Here is a 25,389-nt window from a genome sequence, read left to right on the forward strand (position 1 = left end):
CAGCTTTGGATACATCTGACCCGCTCCTCCAAGTCTGCAGCATTGGGACCACACCTTCCCAACTTTAGTGTCAGATACACCAGCGCGCCTGAAGAGCCAGAAGCAGGTAGGTTCTGTTGGGAACTAACAGGTTGAGTGTGAGATGATTAAGTCGCTGAGCAGTTTAGATCTCTCATGCCTCGTTCACAGCATTCTCAGTGCGTTCCGGCCCTATTGTGGCCGGAACGCACTGGATCGCATTGCGGCCGGTTCAGTTTGTTGTGGGGTGGGAGGGGGTGTTGAAGGGAATGGCAAAGGGCTGCAACAACTAATCGACATAATCAATTATAATCGATTAATCGGCTTTAACTTTTTCAATCATCGATTAATCAGCTTTTGGTTAGTTGGCCCCGTTCACGGCTCCACACATGCTGCGTGCCGCACCTCCTCCACACACTCACCGCTGCCAGACCCGCCCGCATCTACGCTCTACACGCCGCACCTCCTCCCCGCCTCACCCTAACCACCCTCCCAATTATCCGATTTAATCGAACTCAATAATCGGCTAACCGATTTTGAAAATAATCGTTAGGTGCAGCTCTAGAATGGCACCACAGCCATGCCCTCTGGCCGCAAGGCAATCGGCTGCATGGGAACGCATGGCACCCTGGACTGGGAACACTGCGGTCCGGTCAGAAAAAAATGCTGCAAGCACTATTTTTGCAGATCGCATCGGACTGGAACGCAGGTACTAATGTGCTACGCGTTTAGGTGAGGGCGATTGAAAATGCGAGCAAGGGGCATAGCTATGGTGCCATTGACTTCAATGCACCCTCCCGCCCCTGAATGCAGGGAGCCGGCCGGCTTGCGTTCCAGAGGCCAAATGCAGAGAGAGGCAGTAGTCCCAGTAACAATTTTAATGTGCTTGTTTTCTAAATAATGGTGTTTTTTTGCTGGTAGATCTCATCGAGCTCGTCATTTGAAAAGTAGATCTCAAGACGCAATATTGTTCTGTGGTCCCCTGTTGGGAAAGCACAATAAATCAACATTTGCTTCAATTGACAATCTACAGCTAACAAATTTTATGTAAATTGTTTGTAGACTGTATTCAGTAGCAGAAGTGAATTAACTTTCAGAAAGTTTTGACAAGAAGCCAAAAAAATAAATTATACTTTCTTTGGCTGAACCATGACAGGGACCCCACTTTTTTTTTTTTTGCATGGAGTCACCCCTTTAAAATCCTTACCAGACTTATCTTACCATCTTAGATAAGGGTCTGGTATGGATTTTGGAGGGGCCACACATTTTTATATTTTAACTAGGTTACCTTGAGATATGGCACACTTTTTAAAGTGGGCTGTGACTGAAAAGATTGAGAAGTGTTGTGTTAAAGCACATAATAAGCTGATTGATGCTTATCAGGGGTGTGGAAATTTTGGAAAAAACGACTTGTCCAAGGACTAAAGCGGGGGTCGAATCTACTTGTCTCTCCTGACAATCTACTTGTCCTGATACAAAAAAAATAATTTTAACCAAAACCGTATTTAGCAGTGCTAAGAAGTGCTTCTCATTGGTCAGTGCCGTGAGGTGACTGCGTTGACCAACGAGTGCTTGCAATGAGGCGCTCAAAGAAAGCCAGCCCTGCTACTTGTCCGTAGCAGGGCTAAACCAGTGCAAAAACCACTTGCCCGGCGCCCGGAACTACATGTCCCGGGCGTCGGGCGATACGAATTCCACACCCCTGCTTATACTGCTCAAAGCTCAGAGCTCCAATTGCTCAAAGATAACAGATCTGGAAGACCTGTCCTGGAGAAATAAATATTAGACTTAGGGAAATTCTTTAATCTGTCTTCCCAAGTGAGCAAACACTGCTACCTTCGCATCAAGCCCAGGCCTTTACCATTGAGATGGCCCACCGAATAGTTAAGGCCAAGCACGGGTCTGTGATGTTTTGGTCAGAGTGAACTTTTTCACATCAAAGAAAAACTAATGATAAGCACCTTTCCCCTTCCCCTGATCCATATGCTGACATGTATTTCTGCCATCTTTGCAAATACTGCACAGAAAAGAAAGGGCCGATTTTACTGAACATAGGATTTTTCACCTACCTGTAAAATCTTTTTCTTGGTCATACAGTACAGGACATATTATGAATCAGACGACTGGGTATATAGCAGTATAGTCAGGTGACTGCACACTGGTCGGATCTGTTGGAGCCTATATAATCCCTCCCACAACTGCATATCCGGTTATTTTGCAAGCAATAGTGGACACAGAGTGGAGTTCCCTTACTGTACTTTAAGAAAAGGATTTTATGGGTAAGTAAAAAATCCTATGCTCTTGATCGTACAGTACAGGACACAGGCTAAATCAGAGACGATGGGGACGTCCAAAAGCAATACTTAGAGGGGAGGAGAACAGACCTCAACCACCAGAGAACAATGGATATTTCCCCTAACTGGCCGTCTGAAGAACCCTGCTGCCAAACCCGGTATCTTTAGAAACCTGAACGTCCACCTTGTAAAACTTTGTGAAAAGATGAACTGAGGACCCAGTTGCCGCCTTACAAATCTGCAAGGCAGATAGATACCTGATGGCAAAAAGCCCAAGAACCACTCACCGGTCTAGTAGAGTGGATCTTCACTGGAAAAGGTGAGGCCATTGCTCTAGCAGAGTAAGCCTGAAGGATAACCTGCCTAATCCAGCAGGACCATGTGAAACACAAAGTAAACCCTCCTTGTGGAGGAGATGGCCACTAGAAACACAACCTTACGTGTAAGACTTTTCAAGGAAATCTCTTCTAAAGGCTCAAAAGCAACCTGTTGTAACATAAAAGACCAAATTAAGGTCCCCCAGAGAAATTGGAGGACATCTTAGAGAGATAAGTGAGCTGAACCCTTGTCAAAAGCCTTAACCAAAGTGTGAGAGGCCAAATGTTTATTTTGGAAAAAAAATTGCTATAGCTGAGATAGCGACTTCAATTACCCGGTCATCAATTGGGCTAATGGTACCTCAGGATCGACAAAGGCGGGCCGATTTCTGAACTTGTTGCGAGACAATTTCTTGGAACAGATGGTGGAGGTTCCAACTAGGAAAAATGCCATCCTAGATTTAATAATTACTAATAATGGGGAATTAATCGAGGATATTGTAATTGGGGAGACACTGGGTAGTAGTGATCACAATGTGATTACTTTCAATATTAAATACAGGAAAGGACACCTCCTCTTATCAGGACAAACCCTTTGGTTCCTTTCTCACTAGCAGTGGCCTAGAAGACACTTGGAGACACCTATTCTTGAGGGACCGTAATATCCAGGGATACCAGTATCCCTAAGAATGAGATGATGCGTGGACCTATATGGGTTGGACTTGATGGACGTATGTCTTTATTCAACCCCAAATACTATGTAACTATGAGATTTGGCCCTTGATTAAGTCTCCAAGAAGCACCTGCCGACAATCGGGGGATGTTTATGAATCAGGCTTTTCTGGGCCAACTGGGTGCTATCATAAATACTTGAATCCCAGCTATTCTGCGTAGAAGTTGAGGCAGAATCTTAAGCGCAGTAAAGGCGTAGCTCTCATAGAGAAGAACAGGCTGCTGCGTACAATCACACGCAGCACCTGTCCTTCCCGGTAGCGGCCCGATATGGCCGTGCACACCGCACGGATCTGTAAGGGCCGGCATGTAACTGTGTGAATGAGGCCTTTGTGTGTGTGTGTGTGTATACACTATATTGCCAAAAGTATTGGGACGCCTGCCTTTACACGCACATGAACTTTAATGGCATCCCAGTCTTAGTCCGCAGGGTTCAATATTGAGTTGGCCCACCCTTAGCAGCTTTAACTGTTTAACTCTTCTGGGAAGGCTGTCCACAAGGTTTAGGAGTATGTCTATTGGAATGTTTGACCATTCTTTCAGAAGCGCATTTGTGATGTCAGGTACTGATGTTGGACAAAAAGGCCTGGCTTGCAATCTCCGCTCTAATTCATCCCAAAGGTGTTCTATCGGGTTGAGGTCAGGACTCTGTGCAGGTCAGTCAAGTTCCTCCACCCCAAACTCGCTCATCCATGTCTTTATGGACCTTGCTTTGTGCTCTGGTGCGCAGTCATGTTGGAATGGGAAGGGGCCATCCGTAAACTGTTCCCACAAAGTTGGGAGCATGAAATTGTCCACAATGTCTTGGTATGCTGATGCCTTAAGAGTTACCTTCACTGGAACTAAGGGGCCAAGCCCAACCCCTGAAAAACAACCCCACACCATAATCCGTTCTCCACCAAACTTTACACTTGGCACAATGCAGTCAGGCAAGTACCGTTCTCCTGGCAACCACCAAACCCAGACACGTCTAATGGATAGCCAGAGAAGCGTGATTCATCACTCCAGAGAACACGTCTCCACTTCTCTAGAGTCCAGTGGCAGCGTGCTTTACACCTCTGCATTCGACGCTTTGCAGAGGTGCACTTGGTGATGTAAGGCTTGGATGCAGCTGCTCAGCCATGTAAACCCATTCCATGAAGCTCTCTACGCACTGTTGTTGTGCCAATCTAAAGGCCACACAAAGTTTGGAGGTCTGTAGCTATTGACTCTGCAGACAGTTGGCGATTTCTGGGGGCGCGTGGCTAGTTTGTCGGTAGCGGCCTGCAGTTCACGCTGAAGCAGCAGCTTAAATTTTTCAAGGAGTGCTGCATTTCTGCACTCACTCTCTTGCTGTGTGTTCGGTATTTGTGGGGGGAAGCTGTCACAGAAGGAGTTGTCTGCAGCCTCAATCAGGTCCTGCGAGGATAAGGTCTGAGCCGGCGACGGCGGATCGGGCACCATGTTAGGAGCCTTGCGTGTTGTGTTCGTTGCGGTCGGCGTCCATTGCTGAGACCGGGCGAATCCGGAGTTCCGTCCCATGGAGATCCCGAATGTCCAGAGATGGCACGGGGTAGGTAAGGTGGGCGAGAAACGGGTGAAGTGGTCGTGTTCACACGCCCGGGTGGTGTGGAGCCGAGCTAACATGCGACTATGTCGTTCAGCTGCTCACTAGCGCCCCATAGTTCTCTTTTAAGCATGAATAAGGGACAGTTTGATGAAAATAAACAATAAAATATGATGAAAATAAACGATAAAATAGTACAAGGTAGCTATCACTCAAACAGCTAGCGTGTAAACCAAAAAAAGAAAAGGAAACTGTCATATTAATATAACACCAATACCTGTATCCAAAACTAAGAAAGATCATGAGATACAAAGATTGTATCTCATGATCACGGGAAGGGTAAAGTGCCAAGCAGTGCCATTGGAGCCCTCCCATACTCACCAAGCGAACCACACCCGTTTGAATCTGGAAATGGTGTTACGCAGTTGAGCTGTTGGGTATTCCAGGCTATGGATGTCATGATTCCTTCGCAACAATTCCGCGTGCGACAGGGGAGTAGGTTGCCACCATTTCAAGGCTATAAGGCAGGGGTGCTGATCCGGATGGAAGGTTGAACCGAGCTTACAGGATAGGAAAAGGCAACAGAGTATCGTCAACTTTATGTACAATATCTCCTGAAGCGAAAAAAGGCGAGCGGTGTGGCGATTAAGCATGGCAGGTAGGAGGGGTGTGTACAGGAATGATCTCGTGGGAGTGGTGAGATTAAATTTAGGCCCTGCAAAACGCCAGATGGCTTTGGTATGTTCCATGGATGATAAAAGGGGAGGGACCTGTGAGGACAGGGGAATAGGCCAAAGGAGGGAATTTAAGTGTAGTGGGGATATCCAGAGGTTTTCTATTTCCGCCCAACTGCTAGGAGGGTATAAGGACGACCAGGAAGCCAAGTGATGTAAATGAGCAGCTAATTAATATTTGAATATGTTCGGGAAGCCCAGGCCACCCTGTGATCTGGGGGCTACTAACACTGACCTGGAAACTCTATGACCAGAATTATCCCATGTACATTGGAGAAGCAAGCGTTGCAAAGCTTTGAAGTCGAGTATGGGAATTTTGACAGGCAGTGTCTCAAAGTAATAGAGCAATTTTGGCAAAATCATCATTTTAATGTCATTCTGCCAATCCAGGACAGGCGATATGATCTCCATCTCCGAACGTGATCTCCGAGTTCCCGGAACAGAGGGACAAAATGAGTTCTATATATGGAAGACACCCGGGGGGTAAGGTAGATACCGAAATACCTACGTTTGTCAAATTTCCAATTATAATCAAAAGAAGACAGGAGAGAGGAGAGCGCCACCTGGGGGATATGGAGCAGCATCGCCTCATATATTTAGTTACATTAAGTTTGTACCCTGATATGGACGAATATCTGGAGAGTTCCCTGTGCAAATTAGGTAAGGAGATGAACGGTTTAGTCAGGGTCAGTAAGATATATCGTCAGCAAAAAGGGAGAGTTTAAAGGAACGTCCTTTAACTTGTACGCCGGAAATGTTTGGAGAACTCCTGATGTGGGCTGCTAGTGACTCAATACAGAGGACAAAGAGTAGAGGGGATAATGGGCAGCCCTGTCAAGTACCATTGTGTATGAGCAAGAAAGAAGATAATGAGGGAAGTTTGATGGCTGCAGAAGGGGTGGAGTAGAGGTTGGTAATGGCATCCAGGAAAGGTCCCCATATCCCAATATGTTCCAGAGTGGAGAATAGAAATGGCCAGCTGAGGCAGCCAAATGCCTTCTCGGCATCAAAGGCTTAAGATCGAGAATTCCGTGTCAGAGGTTCAGAATATCCATAAGATTTATCATACGCCTGGTGTTGTCTCCGTAGCTTGTCTACCTGAGACAAAACCAACTTGGTCCGTATGTATCAGAGATGGAAGAAGAAAGCCCAGTCGGAGTGCCAACAATTTTGAAAAAATGTTTAAGTCCGAATTTAAAAGAGCAGTGAGGCGATAGCTAAAGCATTCCAGGGGGTCTTTACCAGGTTTAGGAAGTACCATGACAGGGGAGGCTGCAAGAAAATCATGATATAGTGTCCAGTAGATGAGGGGCAAGGATGGAACTAAAGGTTTTGTAATACAGGTAGGGGAGGCCATCCGCACCTGGAGCCGGGCAAGGCAAACATTTAATGACTGAAGCCAGCTCCTCAGATGTAATAGGATGATTGAGAAGTTGTAAGTCATCCTGTGAGATTTAGGGGAGAGGATATTCGGAGAGATATTCCATGATACGGGCTTGTAGGGTGGGATCAGCAAGGTTAAATGTGGGGTCATGTATGTTGTAGACGGGTGTAATAGGCATGGAAAGTGGAAGCTACTTTATCAGTGCTGGGCTGTTCGACACCCTGAGTATCCTTAATAGAATAAATAGAGCTTTGAGCCCGATCCAATTTAAGCTTACGGGCTAGCATAGTGTGGGCCTTATTACCTCCTTCGTAAAATTTGTTTAACAGAGAGCATCGATTTTTTTTTTTTCCCACCGCTGACCCATCCAGTTGTTGCAATTGAGACCAAATGCGAAGAATACGCCCAAGTAGAGAGAGAGAAGGTGTAGACGATAGTCGCTGGTGAAGGGCCCCAAGTTGGGCAACCAGAAACGTACATTGGAGCTGTGAGTCACATTTGAGCTTACTGGAGAGATCGATGTAATGACCTAGTCCCACAGAGTACTAGAGAGGTCTACAGTGCCTTCGTTCAAAGAGAAATAGTCAAGCAGGGATGCTTCCAGTTGGGACTTGGTTGTTTCATTTTCAAGAAGCCAGTCATTTAGACACCAATTGTATGTTTTTACCCGGGGGGAGACAGGCGAACAGAGAGGGCTATGGGGGCATGATCAGACCAGGTAATGGGAGTAATTTGTGAGGAGACAGTGGCATGTAAGGCTGCAGCATTAAGTAAGAAGAGGTCTATTCTAGTGTGAGTTTCATGGAGATTGGAGTGAAAGTGAACTGCCTGTCAGAAGGGATCAGGGTTCTCCAGACATCAAACAATGTTTAAGCAAAAGTTGGAATTGATGTGCTAGTCTCACTGCGCCCCCAGGGGCGGAGCTACCAGCAATCCCCAGGCTTTCGAGGGTCTGCGGATAAGAGCAAATTGAAGTCACCACCGATAATCATGTATTGATGGGATAAAGAGGACAATTTCGAAAAACCAGTTTTCAAAAAGGGTATCTGACTAGTATTTGGGGTGTATAGGTTGCATAAGGTGACCTGATGGGATCCCCACATACCATGAAGAATAATGTACCTGGGGTGAATGAGGACTTCAGACGGTTTAAAAGGGCACACAGATTTAAAGAGAACCGCCACTCCAGCCCGCTTTCCTGAGGGGGAGTTAGCTAAATAAGAAGTAGGGAAACGGGATCGTAGAAAATTGAGAGAACCCTGAGGGGAGAAATTAGTTTCCTGAAGGAACACTACATTGGGGTCCAAGCGTTTACGGTTGGAGTTAAGTCCCTTTTACATTGAAAGAGACAATATCATGGCTGGGTGGATCCATTGAAACATGGAGGGGAGGGAATCAGCGTGTGTGGACCAATCAGTACAAGATATAGAACAGACTTACCCACCGAGAAGCACCCCGGAAGGTGCGGGAGCCCCCGAGGCAGTATCCATGGAGGGCTGTATTCGTGGCGCAGCAAGCAAGGAGTCCCGTGACAGAGGTACATAGGAATATAAAGGGGAAACAAGACAAAGAGGTTAATAAACATGAACAAAAATAATTTCTAGAGGTAGAAACAGAAAATACTTGGCTTATACCAAGATTTAAACAAAAACTGCTATTACCAGACTCCAAAGTGCCCGGCAATGTCCTGAGAACCCTAACAGCAACTAATAGGGTACAAGAGCAGTGGTAAAGCTGAACTAGTGTAATAATTCAACTGAACAGGAGGGTAGTGTCACAAGAACTAAGCAGAAGGCAGCTCTCCCTACACTGGTTGCCTAAAATATAATCTATTTCACTTCCAGATAGGAGGGCCTAGTCCCTAAGGACTCAGAGGACAGACCATATGGGTCTCAACAAGAGTTTAATCTCCAAACGACAATGATACAAAAACCTCGGATCGTCAGGACAACGGTATGTTAAAAGCATTCGCAGTCCATCTAGGACTCCATTTTACTACTGATAGATTCCTCAAGGTGAGCGGTGCACTATCCTTCAATAAAAGAAAATTGCTTGTCCAGCTCATTGTTCACCCAATTTTTTGCATATAGTAGTGACTAAACTGTACATATCGATAGAAGGTGCATATGGAGTTTAGTCCTGAACATATTGATCATTAGGACGAAACGTATCTAAACGCATGTCTAAACCATTACTTTGAAAATTAAACAATTAAAAAAATTAACAAGTTAACAAGTACCTCACTCCGCTTCCAGGGTGTATAGCATTCTAAAGTAACCTTGCTCCTGCTTGATAATGTCCCACTCTTCCATGGATCCGCCCCTCAGGTCTCAGTCCAATCCCGGTTAACCTCGGTTCTAGCAGTTTACTGGCCAGCCTCTATGTCTAAGGCATATTAGCCCTGCTTGATGCACATCTTGGTCCCAGCAGTTGGTCCTCCAGAGAAGTCCAGGCTGACCATACCTTCTTATAGTTATGCAAATTGTTATTCAACCTTGCCGTCAGGTGTTCCATCTCCTGCACCTCCTTGACACGCTGGTACAGCTCCACCTCAGTCGGCGGAGTCTGGCGCTTCCACTGGAGGGCTATGAAGCATCTTGCCGCTGTCATTATATGGGAGGCTAGTTTACGGTCATGCTTACGGAGGTGAGGGAACGGAAGGCCCAGTAGATAGTGAATAGGTTTCAAAGGGAGCTTCGACTGTAGCAAGCGTTCCAGTGTGGTTTGGACCATTTTCCAGAAAGCTTGCAACCTCGGACAAGACCAGTATATATGGACCCTACTTGTCCATCCCCTCGCCAAAATTCTGGCCACACTGTCGGGAATATAGAGTGTAAAAACTTGGGGGTGTAGTACCACTGGTATAATATTTTATACTGATTTTCCTTATAAACTGAACATATAGAGGATTTAGCAGCCGACCTCCATATTGACTCCCATTGCTCTCTAGTGATAGGAACCCCCAGTATCCGCTCCCATTTAACCATATACTTGTGTTGGACAAATTGTTCCGGCCTTGGTTTAAGCAACATTTGATACAAAGCAGAGATCATGCCCTTCGATGAGAAGGAGGAGCTGCACAGCATCTCAAACGGAGTTCGTCTATCGAATATAAGAGTTGGGGTTATGGATTGGGCAAGGTGTTTAATCTGAAGATAAGGGAATAGGGTCTTGGAGGGGAGGTCATGCCTATCCTTAAGTGTTGGATACAAGATTAAGGAGTAGGAAATATGATCCAAAATATCTCTAAAAACAAATAGGCTTTTAGACTGCCATGGAAGTACCCATTTCCGTGCCAAACTTGGCTGGAGATGGGGGGTAAACAAAAACGGAGTTAAGGAGGATTTAACTGCCGCCAAGTTGTATTGGTATTTAGTTTTATTCCATATTTCTAATTGCAGGTACAGGGTACCTAGGGTGTTACCCCTCGTGTAGCTAGCTGGTTGGGACCACAACAGAGCACTGGGGTGAACAGGCGCCATCCACTCAAATTCAATCTCCGCCCATCGGGATTGAGGGGTAGGGGAGCATAATGCAGGTATAGTCCGTAACTGTGCTGCTATGTTATATTTTGCTAAAAGTGGCAGTGCCAGCCCACCATCTGCTATTGGTGTGGTAAGTATCACCTTAGAGATACGGTGTCGCCCATCATTCCATATAAACCTAAGAATGTCAGCTTGCAGGGAGTTCAGGTCTGCGTTGGGAATTTTTATTGGCAGGGTTTCAAAATAGTATAGTAGTTTAGGCAGTAGTGTTATTTTAATGGCCATAATTTTTCCCGTCATGGACAGTTTAAGCGGTCTCCACTGGCGTAGCAACATTCTTAATGAGGAAAATAGAGGTTTATAATTGACCGAGTATAAGAGGGACGGGTTAGGAGTAAGTCTTATCCCAAGATACTTCAGGGAATCCTGTACCCAAGTGTAGGGGTAAGACGTCTTAAGACGTCTTCAAAGTGGAAAGTGTAGAAGGGGGGACATGGAGGGGCATTACCTCGGTCTTAGCAACATTAGGCTTATATCCTGAGATCTCTGCGTACCTTCTCCATTTCCCATGCAAGGCAGGCAAGGATATCAAGGGGTTAGTTAACGTCAGGATTATGTCATCAGCAAAAAGAGCTAACTTAAACCTTGACCCCAGTAATGTCTGAGGACAGCCGAATCCTGGAGGCCAAGGATTCCATACAGAGGGTGAACAAGAGCGGCGACAAAGGGCAACCTTGACGAGATCCGTTCCGAATAGGGAATGTCTGTGAGGTGGCATTGTGGAGTTTAATTGCAGCGGATGGGTTGGAATATAACGCTTTTACCGCCACCGCAAAGGGGCCTGTAATTCCTATCCTTTCTAGAGTAGCATGGAGGAAGGGCCAACTCAATCTGATATTTCCCTTTTTAAAATAGAAAAAGAGATTGAGGACTCTGTGTTCTCAATCTCTTTTTCTGTGTCCCCTGTTATCAATGAACAGGAATCCTTTGAGTGTTCCTGTTCATTGAGAATATAGTATGTTTACTATAACTACAATTATGAATGAACAGGAGGGGATATAGATCACTCGCATTTATTCATAATTGAGGATACAGTAATCATACCATATCCTCAATTATCTACAAACACTCAGCGATCACTGATCACTGAGTGTATGTAGCCTACTCTCCTCTCTGACACAGACACATGCTGTCACAGGCTGAGCGAGCGGTGTAGGAAGGAAAGCCCAGCCTCCTGTGACATCGCTGTCTCCGCCACCACACCGCTCTGTCGGACTGTGATAGGCGGCTGAGCGGTGTGGGAGGAGAGTCACCGGCCGATCACGGCGGTCTCCTCCCGCAGCGCTCAGTTGGCTGTCACTTTGTCTCCTCCCTGCTGGGACAAAGAGCAGCGCCCAGCGGGGAGGAAGAAATCACGGATCTGCATTTAGCCAAAAGTGCCATTTGCGGCCGGCGCCCCCCATCATCTTTTCGGCCCCCCGGTTGTTACGCCACTGCAGTAAGGCACAGTAGGATCAAGTGAGGTCATCATCACGGTAATGTACTTGTCACGAACCGCGGCGCCGTCTCGTTGCTAGGAGACGGGCCGGCAGGCTTGCGTATTCGGCTCCTCCCTCCAGACGTCTCCCTCGGACTCGTCACACATAGGAGTGAGGGCGTAGCAGCCTGGCCCTTCGGAAGCATCCCGTTGCTAGGAGACGTTCGGGAGGGCCTCTGCTGACTGCTCCGCCCCAACACACCTGCCTACTCATAAAAGCCTGGAAGGCACACTTGCTCAATGTTCTAGCGAGGTAGAACGTTGAGCAATTTCTTAGGGCTCATACCTCTGCTCCAGCACATGAACCTTTCACTCCAGCAGCATTAATCTGGACTTCTTCCAGCACAGCAGTGATCCTTCGCCCTGTACTCCTGGAGGGCTCTGAATACCCCAACAAACCGCAAGTACCATCCTGGACCCTGTAATTGTTTACATTGCCTGCAACTCAGTGGGGTTTAAAGAGACACTGCTCTACAAAGGGGGGTTGCTCAGGAGTACTCCTAATTACTGTTTGATAAGCCTGCAATAGTGTTGTGCATTAGTGGAGTGAACTACTGTATACCAAAACAAATACGGGACTACTTTTCTTTCCTCTGCCAAGTTGCTGTAGTTGCTATAGTTTTTTGCATTCGTGGAGTGAACTACTTTATTTTGAACTACAAATCCCCACAGGCCCCAACTAACCACAATATTGCAAAGAGGGAAGGTTCACTTGTTGTTATCTCTGCAATTACAGCCTGTGGTGGCATATGATGTGTTAAGGGTTCCAACCTCACTCAGCCACACTAAAGAGTGTAAGTGTGAACCCCCCACCTGAGCCATCCACAAAGCCTCTCCGCAGCTGAGATCCTCAGCCAAACTCGCTCAATCATTACAGTACTGAAATACAGGGACAACCCAACATAAATATAGCTAGGATAAGCTATGGTCCCTACAGCAGAAGCTACTGTCTGGTAGTGAAAGAAAACATAATCAAACATTCAGTAAGTGGTTACGATAATAGACCAGGAGAAGTCAGCGTAATCCAGATCATCACTCCCGAGGAGGGCCATTGTCACGAGGGGAGCCCTGTGACCTGGGTCGTTTCTTGGAGACTTAATCCTCCTGTCCCATCGCACTCCTGACCAGACAAAAACCCAAATCCAACTGGATGGGTGCGGTGGTGACAACGGATGCCTCTGTGAAATGTAGATAGAAGGCGTGAAGATCCTCAGGGACTCTCAACCTGGCCGTTTTGCCATCTCGCCTGGCTGTGATGCTAAAGGGCAAACCCCACTGATATGGGATGGTGGCATCTCGAAGTAGGGTGAGCAATGAGTGTAGAAGTCTGCGTTGTTGCAAGTTATCCAGGAAAGGTCCGGAAACAATTGGATCTGTGCACCATCAAACTCCACATTTTGCAGGTTACATGCTTTCTGCATGCTATCCTCTTTAAGAGCATAGGAGTGGACCCTGCAGACCACATCCCTAGTTTGACAAGAGGCCCCTCAAGGGCGAAGTGCTCTGTGAGGGCGTTCTAGTTCAACATTTATGAGTGGAAGGTTCGCCCAGTACATTATTGAATATGGCATGTAGGGTCTCATGTAGGTTTTCCGAACCCGTAGCCTCTAGCAAGCCCTTGATCCAGATATTGTTCCTGCGGCCCCTGTTATCCAGATCTTCAACATGGCTTTTCAAATCCCTGATCGTACCCGTGCCTGAAGCGAATGGAGATCTTGTCTTGTCGCTTGGGTATCAGATTCAATCATCTCAACACGGTTAGCAAGGTGTTGAAAATCCTCGCGTAGGGCCGTTATTTCTGGACGGCAGGTATCTCTAACTTCTTGAATCAACGCACGGAAATCCTTTTTAGTTGGGATAAACTTGATGAAGCCCGTCCAGGACATCGGTTACTGCGTGTCAGAATCAGAGGACAGCAGGGCAGACATCACAGCCAAAGGATGAGGAAAAGATGGAGGGGTGCCCATTCCGGGGACTCGAAATAAACTTTAATGCCCGCAGTGGAGGCTGGCATAGGCGGAGAAGGCACAGCAGCCTTAGAAGACCTGGGACCCTTGTTTCGGACCATGTTGCAGGGCTCAAGCCGATCCGGAGCCTGAATACAGCAGCAGGTAGGGAGAGCTGCAGGAGAACACGGCCATTTAGCTAGGCATCAGGACATGCCTCCCACACAGGCACATTTAGATAACTGAGAAGAGGTGATGATCACTATTATACTTTGACATTGTATATTTTGTTTTAGCACATGTTGATTCTGGTATTTATTAAGGTCTTCAGCGCTGTATAATTAATTCTAGATATTCGAGAGCTTTTTGCCTTTAGCACAGCAGCTTTAGACTATCTTAATTAGTTGTATCCTAAGCGCAGAATAGTGATATTGCCATTTCTGTCAAACTTGCTCCTCCATACACTAAAGGTTCTCCAAATTTTGCTGTAAATCTTCTTAGTAACTGGTTTACTAAGGGGCAAACTTTAGTGGACAGACCCTTGGCCTTCAGGATTTCTTAAGGTAGAACGTGGTCAGACTGAACCTTTGTACATCTGGGTGAAGCACTGGGCCCTGGGAGATGAAGTCTGGCCTGCATGGAAGAGTCCAAGTAGGACGATCGGTAAGGGAGAGTAACAGTGTGAACCATGCCCTCCTGGGCCAAAAGTGCTGTAAGTGCTGTCTCTTCTTGTAGGAACTTCTTTTGAACACTGAGTAACAAATGAACTGGAGGGAAAAGCATAAGCATAACAAAGATGAAAATCCCAGGGATTCGACACCACATCTACCGCCACTGCTGCTTTCCTCAGATTAAGAGAAAAAAAAATGATCTACCCTTTGCGTTCTCTTGGGAGTAAAAAACATCCACTTCTGGAAGGCCCCCCTTTCCTAACAGAAGGGATCAAACTTCTAGGTTCAGGCTCCACTCATCCTGAAGAACCTGCTGACGGCAGATAGTCCGCCAGCAAATTCTGAGTTCCCTTTAAATGAACGGCTGTCATGGAAACCAGGTTAATTTCCGCCCCCCCCCCCAAAAAAAAATCCCTGGCCAACCCCTGACGGGAAGGACTCATGGTACCACGTTGTTTGTTGAGGTAGATAACCACTGTTGCATTGTCTGAAAATACTAGGAGATGATGACTTCTTACCCTCTCCTGAAAGACCCTGATATAGTATTCTGTATTGCCTTCAACTCCCTCCAGTTGAAGACATCCTTGATTCCCTTTGGGACCATTGACCCTGGGCTACCAAACTCCCCATATGCGCAACCCAGCCCCAAGAGCTTGCTGCCATCATTTAATTTTATGGAAGTCTGGAAGGACAGCAGAAAGCCTGTTGTCAGGTGTTTGTGGTTTTTCCACTACCGCAAGTTTTTCTTCATCGAAGAAGGAAACTGGACTGCTGAGTCCAAGCTGTCTTTAAACCGCTCCCACTTCTTTTAGAACAGACAGGAATGATCAGCCTTTGATCTACTAATTCCCCTAACAGAAGACAAAGTGCCTCTGCTTTGGCAGCATGTTTTGGTAGATTTGTTACTAGGAAACGTTGGTGTGGAAAACTGTCAAACTCTAACATGTAGCCATCTTCTATCAAATTTAGGATGAACTGGTTGGAGGTAACTTCTTTCCAGTGTGGAAACAGAAATGGTCATTTGTTGCTTTGGAGTTTGGGAGAGATAATTAAAAAGAACTCCTCCCCTTCCCTTATGTCCAATCCAATGCTTCTTGGGCTTGTCTCCCTTACTTTTCCTGATTCTTGTTCCGCCGTGGTCCACGAAAAAAACTTTCTTTCCCCAGAAAGGCCTTTTTTCCTTTTCTGCAGTACGCCCCAGGATTGACTCTAATTTGGTCCCAAAAAGAAGATTGCCCGAAAAAGGAAGGTTACAAAGAGGGAGTTGTGATGCAGAGTCACCTTCCCAGGCTTTTAACTATAGAGCTGGTCAAGAAGAATTAACTAGCGCTGAGGATCTAACTGACATCCTAAGTGATGCTGCTTAAAGGGTCTTTTAACCCTCACTTTTGTTTGCATATATCTACTGCTAACAAGCAGTAGTCATATGCAAAAAGTTTTTTTTTTTTAAAGCGATTTAAACGTACCCGTCTTCGCCGCACGCTCCCGTCCGAAAATGCTCGGGCGGCAAAGCATCTTGGGGCAGGCGCATGCGCAGTTCAGATTTTCGGCCGGGAAACAAGGAGAGACACAAGGTAAGTCTATGGACGCGTGCACCCGCATGCAGATACCGGGGGACAGGAAGTGCCAGCCAGCACAGAGGAGTCAGCGCTGGATCGGAGACCCGCAGCAGCGATGGGGAGAAGGCTGAAAAGGACAGGAAAGAAGAGGAAGATCGGATTAAGAGACATAATTTAAGGTAAGTTCTTTAATTAAAATTGGGGGGAGGGAAAAAAGGTTTTGACTTTAATGTCACTTTAAGCATCGGCATAAAACCAACAGCCTTTAGGAGCATGGGGAGCAAGTCTAAGAGCTGTTCCCTGGGAGTACCAGCTAGCAAGTGATTCTAACCATAATTCAAGATTTCTGGCCACACATGTAGTCCCTAAGGCTGGCTTAAGGTTGGCTAGAGTAGAATCCTAGGCTCTTTTGAGTTAGACCTCCACCTTTTTTGTCCATGGGATGTCCTCAAGTGCTAAATCTGATTTTTTCTAAGAAATCTTAGACAGACGGGCATCAAGTTTGGGGACCTTATTTCAAACTAACAAAAAACTCTTTAAATAATCCCTCAATACACTTTTGACACAAAGGCTTGGTACAGCTGGAACTAAGTTTCACAGAACAAACTGCACATTTCTTCTTGGGAGTATTTCAGGATTTATCCAAAGCCTTAGAACAGTGGCTCTTTTTTTTTTTTACAGGCTAAGGAAAACACCCAGATTAAAGTGCCACTCAACACCCTAAGCCCAACACGAAGGGACCCTAGGTGGAAAAAGAGTGGGAGGCTGCAGGCAGGTGAGATCCACAACAAAATCCACCTTACCTAAGTAGGGCTGGTGACAGAGGGATCTGTGTCTGCAGAAGCAAAAGATTGCAGAGAAGGAGCAGGATCCATGTTGTTGAGCATGCGGAGCAGTACTGAAACCGCCGGCACCCTCGCAGGCGCTACTGTAAGGTGAGCCCGGATATTACCAGCCCAGGGCCGTTTCCCTTCCTCTGTGCCACAGTGGAGCCCAGAATGCAAAGCGTCCAGCGCCCAGAGATGATGTCACTCACCCTAGAAGTGACGTATGCGGTCATCCGGTCCAGCCGTGTAACATTTCCTGTTACATGGCTGGACCCCAGCCGTGTAACAGGAGCCCAGCCAAGGGAGCCCATGCCAGCTCTAGTCCCGGCCCTCCCTGAGCACTGAAAAGAAAGAAGGACCCAGGGAACCCCCTGCAACTGCCAAGAGATACTTTCTGGAGGCTCAGAAAGGTAAGATAAAAACTCGCACCTCACCCCACACACAACAGGGAGGGAGAGAGTATTGGAGGGGAAAAAACAGGAACCATGTGGAAGATGGAGGATCACCCAGCGTTCCAGTGATGCATCAGCGTCCCCTTGATGGAGGAAACACAAAAACTGAAGGACTGGATGAGAGGCAATTGCATATGGTGACGCGTTTCGTGCCGGAAGGGAGAAGCCTCCAACTCTCGCATTCTGTCCTTTTAAGATGACTAAGGGGGGAGAAAAGTGCTCTGGTCCTAAGGTTGAACAACTGCATTTTTTGAACCTTACATGGCAATGAGAAACCAGAAGTGCTGTGCATGTCCCGAGGGAATGAAACTGAAATATTTTTTTCAAAAACTAGACACAGCAATGGGGGAATTTATCAAAATCTGGATCAGATTTGCACTGCAACCAATCAGCATCTATGTCTCATTTTCAAATCTCAACTGAGCAAACTGAAGATAGATGCAGATTGGTTGCCATGGGCAACTGCTCAAGATTCTGTCTGCTCCTGTTTTGATAAATTCTCCCAAATGTTTCTTTGATTGTGGGAATCTTCTAAATGCAAGTTAGATTGGGCGAGTATCAATTTGAAAGACCTACGCATGTGAAAATACAGTTCTACTGTAAACAGATAAAAAATTACTAGCACCGAGCCACTGTGAAGTTCCACTAGCTGTTAATGTGCAAATGTGGACATTTACTGTTTATTTTAACAGGAATAGGATTTAAATATTTTTTATATCAACCACCTCCTGTCCGCTGAACGTTCAGAAATGGCTGGACGGGAGCCCGTGCACGAGTGGTAAACTGCCAGAATTTGAAACAGCCAGCATTGGCTGTTTACATACAAGTGGTCTGTAAAGACGCCCGCTCGCTTGTATGATGCATCTCTCTGTATCCCCCCCCCGTACCTCTCCTTGCCGCCGCCAAACCCGCAATCCCGGGCGTCCGATCTGGGACCGTCAGTGTGGCTCCATGCACGGAGAACAGAGGGAGATCAGTACACGATCTCCCTCAGCTCTCCTCTACGTTCTGTGACTGCAGGAAGTGATGTTTACTACATCACATCCACATTCATCTATCCCTTTCCGGCTACAGAAGCCAGAGAGAAGCTTGTGAAGCAGATCTCTGCTTCATCAGCTTCTTTGGAGGTCCCTAGGTGACATTAGGGGTCTTGGAGACCCCGATGTCTCCATAAAGAGGACCTGTCATTGTAATTTGATATCACATAGGGGGCTTCTTAACAATAAAGTTAAGTGTAAAGTGTTTTTTTAAAAGTCCCCCAACCCTAAATAGATGCGCTAAAACGATTGCAATCATTATGCCGCAGTTAATACATATCGCGAATGTCTGAGTGTGAGCAATCATTTTAGGGCCATCAATCACTGTTAACACTAAGCTGAGGAGTGGTAACATCTTTTAAAGCGTCGCCTATGACCAATTTTGGGTGTGCTACTTTTTTTGCAATTTCCTGGGCTTGCGCAATTTTAAGGCTTGACATGGTTGATGTCTATTTACCCGACATGACCCCATCTTTTATATTTTACAAAAAAATTGGTTTCCTAACATAATAAAGGGAAAACAGTTTTTTTTTTTGTTTTTTTTGGTATTTTTTTGTTATATAGTAAACAAATAAAAACCCCAGTGGTGATTAAATACTACCAAAAGAAAGCTCTATCTGCCTCCATATGGTATAAAATTAATTTCAGTACAGCGTTGCATGATGGAATAAATGTCAAAGTACTGCAGCGCTGAATACTGAAAAATGGCCTGGACAGGAAGGGGGTTGAACACCCCGGTCTGCAAGTGGTTAAAAGAACAATTATGAAAAAAAGTGAAACCGCACAACTCAAAACCCGCTTACAAAAAATAAAATGTACTTTTAAGAACCTGTAAGTGTATGCCTAAACACATTTTGTATTCTCTAGCCATTCTGATTTCAAAGCTTTTATTTTGTATGTACAGAATAAGTTTGGATTTTTCATTTTACTAATTTTCTCTCTTGTTTATTTCCAGTTCTTTGTAATTGAGAGTGACCTGGAGCTGCTGGCACGGCAAATGTTGTTTTTGACTTTAGCACTGGAGAATTCTAAACAAATGGGTTTACAAGGTAAAATGGAGATGTATGAAATCAAGGTCATCTATGGCCCAGTTAAAATGAGATATAGAGGTCATCCTGTGCAAATTTGTACAACGCTTGCTCTTGATGAACACAGTCAGGACTGATGGGGAAAAAAAACATACAATGTTCTGCTGTCTTCTTTCATTTCTCTCTAATTCAGCCTATGGTAATTGCATCCACCATGGAAAAAATTGTTTCCTCATATTAAACTAGTGTGCTAATAGCTCTTCTAGTAGAAAATGTGGATTCATATGGTTTACATGATTTCTGATATGTACATGATGCAAAGCAAATGATTGTCTTTCAAACTCAGATAGCCAATGTCACATTTGTTTATATACCAAAATGATAAAACTTGGGATGGGGTTGAAATCTATAAAAATGCCTTGTCAAGGTGGTATTAATTGATTTTCCATTCCAGAGCAGTTGTGGTTAAATGCTGACCATCAAATTGTCACTAAACTAATGTAAAGAAAGTTGTCACATTTCAGACCCTTGTACAACAGATGTCCCTTTTATTTCTATATTATAAGCTCTCATAAGCAGTGCCCTCCTTACTATCTTTTCTTGAATTGTTTTGTAGTTGTTTCCCTTTTGTAAAGCGCTGTGCAAACTGTTAACCCTATTTACATTTTGAATAATAGTAATATTAGCTTAGTATATGACATGGACAGAAATCGGTGTGTATAGAACAAGCAATAAGTCTACAGATTTGTACAAACATAAGTAAAATGTGTATATGAAATAAAGTCAAAACTGATCTAATAAATTCATATGGGATGTGTTGCTGTCTTCTTTATATGGTGTGTAAATAACGATCAATATATATGTGAACACAGACACAAAAATATAAAAGAAGAAGGTCACGTGAACTGTGTGCTTTTAACTGAATATATAAAGGAGAGATATAATGGATGTAACTTCATCCACAATCATATATACAGTCCAATCAGGTGAGTCCGTGAGTGACAACACATTAATAAATTAAATTGACCTAAATTATGTATAATATATAAACGATGTAATATCCAAAGTATCCCAAAAATAATTATACAAGGAAAAGGAATGTCCAATCATGTCCTAATATTGGAAAAACATATTTTCAGCTGATGGGGAACTTGGGGGATGAATCTCACTTGGAGGTGCCGAGATGGATTATTTGTCAGAAGAACAGGAGACCCCCGTAGGGAATACACTCACCAGATCCTGGGGAAACACGAGCCGTCTTATTTCCAGAAAGGGAGAAGGAGGTTAGTAATCCATCCGTCTTTAGTGGTCAGGTGTTGCGATCTCTTCCCAGTTCTGATATCTTCAATCAATATTAGGACATGATTGGACATTCCTTTTCCTTGTATATTATTTTTGGGATACTTTGGATATTACATCGTTTATATATTATACATAATTTAGGTCAATTTAATTTATTAATGTGTTGTCATTAACCTGATTGCACTGTATATATGATTGTGGATGAAGTTACATCCATTATATCTCTCCTTTATATATTCAGTTTAAAGCACACAGTTCACGTAGTGACCTACTTTTATATTTTTGTGTCTGTGTTCACATATATATTGATCGTTATTTACACCCCATATAAAGAAGACAGCAAAACACATATGAATTTATTAGATCAGTTTTGACTTTATTTCATATACACATTTTATTTATGTTTGTACAAATCTGTAGACTTATTGCTTGTTCTATACACACTGATTTCTGTCCAAACACACCGTGAAAACTTATAGCGCTGTACTACTGCTTAATTAACCATTTAGGCACCCAAGCCTGAGTCTCAGCAGCTTGTAGTTTACCCGGTTTCCGTCTTTACTTTCTTCCATTAGCACAGAATATCTGTTCATTTAGTATATTACATGATCTAGGATTTTAAGGAAACTGGCTATATCTCTGTACTTGTTAAAAAAATGCAGTTAGGTTATGCTTTTTCCTACCAAAATGTAATGTCTGTGTTACCAATTCGGAAACAGTTTTGTGTTAATTCATCATCGTGTATCAGCTTTATGTTCAATGTACTACACATGTGGCTGGGCAGATTGTTCTAATTGTGGTAGCAGTAGCTTCAACATGCCCTGTGTTGCACTCAATGGTGTACCTATCATGTCTGACACCTGCGGCCAATCGCTTTTTTAACACCTCTCCCCCTCTATACAGAAAAAATATTTCCAGTAATACAGTGGCGTGTGCCACATCAAATGGTGGCTATGGCCAAAGTGAGCTAATTTTCTTTTTAAATGAAACTCTCCCAATACATATGCATGTCTGAACACCGGCTACCTTTTACGGAAGAGCTTCAGAAGTACAGGGGTTACAAGCGTGTAACACAAAGTACAGAGGTTAGGAGTACATAACACACAATGTGCAGGGTGAGGAAGAACTTGAAAGTATGTAATGTACTTTGAATTCAATGGTCAGGGGTATGTCATGTGTAACATTTAGGGTATTTAAGGATCCTTAGCCAGCCGTATCAGCGAATAAAACTTTATTTTCTTTAAACAGTACAACTTAAATTGCTTGTTTTCAGCAAACAAACATAAACAGGATGTATCTTCCAGCAACATCTAAGATTTGGCTCAGCACCGGTATCATGTCCCACCTCAGGGTTAGAGCCTCAGCCGCCTCATGGTCAGACACCCAGCAGCTTCACACCTCCCTGTGTGACAATGGTCCTCCTGACCATTCCAAACACACCTCGTGTGCCACAGGCCCTCTCCTGGCCTCGCCCACACACCGCCTGTGCCACAGGCCCTCTCGGCCTTTCCAGGCAGACTCCAGCTCAGTGTCTCATGCGTCATATATACACAGTCTCCCACGCTCTGCATGTACTCCGGCACCACTTACTGCCTCTTCCTCTCTGTCCCTCTCTTAATAAGGCTGTTATCAGCCGCGTGAACAGTCTGGCCTGGCAATTGGCTGCACCTGGCCCCGGGACTGGAGATTTCATCCCACCCAAGACTGTTGGAAATCTCCAGAGACCCAGATCCCATTTATACTCCAGAAAACCTGGAAAGAACTGTAAACCCAGCTCTTTCCCTGTAACACTATATGTTTTCTGGACCCTCTCAGCCCCTCTGGCCAAGAGTCCTGGGCACCAAACACACCAATTACCATAGTGACAAGGCACTGTCCTGTCACACAAGTTAAGGCCATGTACAGAGTGCAGTGGTCATACGTATAAAATGTACAATCTTAGTGTTTATAGTGCAGGACTAAGGAGTGCATAATGCAGAGAGTGCAGCAGTCCAGGAGTGCATAATGTGAACAGTGCACGGGTCAGGAGTGTGTAACACAAAGAGTGCATGGGTCAGGACTATTACATGTACAACATAGTGTCTATAGTGCAGGGCACAGGATTGTGTAACACACACAGAGTAAAGGGTTTAAGGACCATGGGAATGGGTTTAAGGGCCTTGCCAACACAGTCTGCCAACAGCTCAGGGGTGGTTGTAATGTTTGCTTACGGATCACTCCCTGGGTAGGGGGAAGACTTTTAATCTGCACAGGGAGGGTTCATTTTGCCACAATCTCTCCCAAGCTCAAGTTCACTGTCTCGAATTTGTGGAACCTGCTTGTAAGAAGCGCACTGTTTTTGCCTCCAATAAAGAAGCCTAAACCACAAGTAAGCCTTTGGCTTACAGGTCCTGAAAAGTTTTCTTTCATTCCTTTCAAGTCTATGCCTCAAACCTCAAGCCTGGCGCCCAGATACACTGCAAAATGTGGACTCCCAAGACAACCAGGTTTGGCTTTAAGCCCTCAGTGCAATGAGGTAGCACCCCCACTTCTCCAAAGTGGAGGGATGGCAGCTATCTGTGACACCATAGGATCTCCACCTAGTTCCATCAGTCCTTCAGAGGCTTCACTTTGAACCCTTTAGGGATATTCCCTTAGCTTAGCTACACAAATTAAGTCTGAATGTTTAAGATATTTCAAATGCTGATTAAATCATGTACAAAAGATGCTGCTCCTGGAAGTTTAAAAGTTTTGGTTTGGGGGCATGGCCTAGCAATGGAGCTGTAAAATCGTTTGTGCGCTGAGCTTTGCTCCCTGTCATACCGTTTCCAGTTGACTGCATAAAATCAATTTAGATCCCCATGGTTGGAGGTCGAAAATCTCACAGATCTAACAATAAGACTGCCCGGCAGGCCATACCTGGATATTTCTTGACAGCAACGCCGGGACCCTCGTCGGCCTCTCCCAGGCACATGGAGACGGACGGCCATATTGACTCCCAGGTAGTGGGAACTTCCTGGCCAGCTTGGTATGCACAGGATGAAGCCTCCTCTCCCGCCGGGCTGTCGGAGCGTGACCACTCTCCCATACGATCACGGAGCCTGGACCCTACCGCTTTGCCTCCCTTTGAACCGGCCCTGCAAATGTCACCAGACCTGGCCTCAGTGCTCAGGGAAGACCTCAGAGCGATCCTGCACTCTCTGGCAACCAAGGAGGACATAGATCGACTCGCACAAAAGGTGGAAGGTACGTTGCACAGGGAAATCAAGGAAGTTGTCCAGACGGTTACTCGGCTGGAAAGCAGGGTAACGTCGTCCGAGTCTTCCCACAAGGTTTTGGCGGCTCGGGCCACTGCCCTGAATTCAGCTGTTACAGCTAAGAACAGAGCCTACGCCTTGCAGTACCTTTAAGATGGACGATGGCAAAAACAGAAACCGCCAGAATAACGTCCGTCTGCGGGGTGTCCCAGAATCCACTGCCGGGGTCGATCTCCGGTCCACGGTTCAAGCAATACTGAATCTGTTGCTGGACCAGGACCCCACGATTCCCATAGAAATGGACCGGGTGCACAGTCCGAGGGGCACTGATCATAATTCCCCCGGAGACGTGTTGTGCCGGATTCATTTTTTTGTACAGAAGGAGGACATAATGAGACGGGCCTGTATCAAAAAATCTATAGACTTTGATGGCGCGGAGATTACTATTATGCCTTATCTATCTAGACACACATTCTTCCTTCGACGCCTGATACGCCCGCTCCTTACACAGATCTCTTCTGCCAGGGCTACATACAAGTGGGGTCACCCTTTTCATCTACAAGTACAGAAGGATGGGTCTACCTTTTTATTATGACGATTCCTGAACCGCTACCTGAGCTATTTTCCTTCCTGGAAACGGATCCCATTGAGGTTCCCGATTTGGCTTCTGACTCCCGCCGCCTTGAGACATCCCCTTCCACCAGCTCCGCGGCCGCAGAGGTCTCGCAGAGGGCACTCACGCTTCTGCTTCTGGGCCGACCAGATCTCAGTTCCCACATCCAGCGAGGCTTGAGGGCGTAATAAGAATCTCAGGATCTGTGCCGTTTTCTTTTGTTTGGCATCTGTTGATCTTCCTCTAGGGTCCGCGGCTGGGCAGCGCTTCTGCCTACCTCCTGGTGATGGGGAACCCCTGGACTATGGAACATTGTCAGTGCCGTTCTACCTTTACCGTTCCTGATTTCCTGCCTCGCCCTGGGTCCCACTATGAACTCTGAATGTTGTTCTACCCCGGACCTATATCACCCTATCTGAGAATTCGTGTGGGCCTCCTGTGGCTGCCTGCGGGCTGACCCTGCTATCACGGCCTCCCCCTTGCTTATTGCTCCCCCCGCTTCTCAGGAAATATCCTTTTTGACTTGAATAATAAAGCTATGGGGTGCAAGTGCCTGACACTTACGATGAAGCAGTAAGTGTATATATATTTCTGAGACTTCTGTGCCTTAACCCTTTTTCTTTCAGGTCGGACAGTAGCTCTGGGGGGGGGGGGGGCAACAACCAACCCTT

The 25,389-nt window shown here is 45.6% G+C and overlaps 1 protein-coding gene across 1 annotated transcript in view; it reads left to right on the top strand.

Annotated features, from left to right (window-relative positions):
• The window catches only part of DNAAF3 (dynein axonemal assembly factor 3), a 214,329-nt gene that overhangs the window by 55,449 nt on the left and 133,491 nt on the right, over nucleotides 1-25,389 (top strand). Inside the window, exon 3 of the mRNA XM_018568266.1 lies at nucleotides 19,495-19,588. Within this exon, the coding sequence (XP_018423768.1) occupies nucleotides 19,495-19,588 (94 nt within the window). The remainder of the gene's footprint in view (nucleotides 1-19,494; nucleotides 19,589-25,389) is intronic.

The sequence above is a fragment of the Nanorana parkeri genome, unplaced genomic scaffold, assembly GCF_000935625.1.
Source record: "Nanorana parkeri isolate BGI_ZX_2015 unplaced genomic scaffold, ASM93562v1 scaffold1164, whole genome shotgun sequence".
In the NCBI taxonomy this organism is placed as follows: Eukaryota; Metazoa; Chordata; class Amphibia; order Anura; family Dicroglossidae; genus Nanorana; species Nanorana parkeri.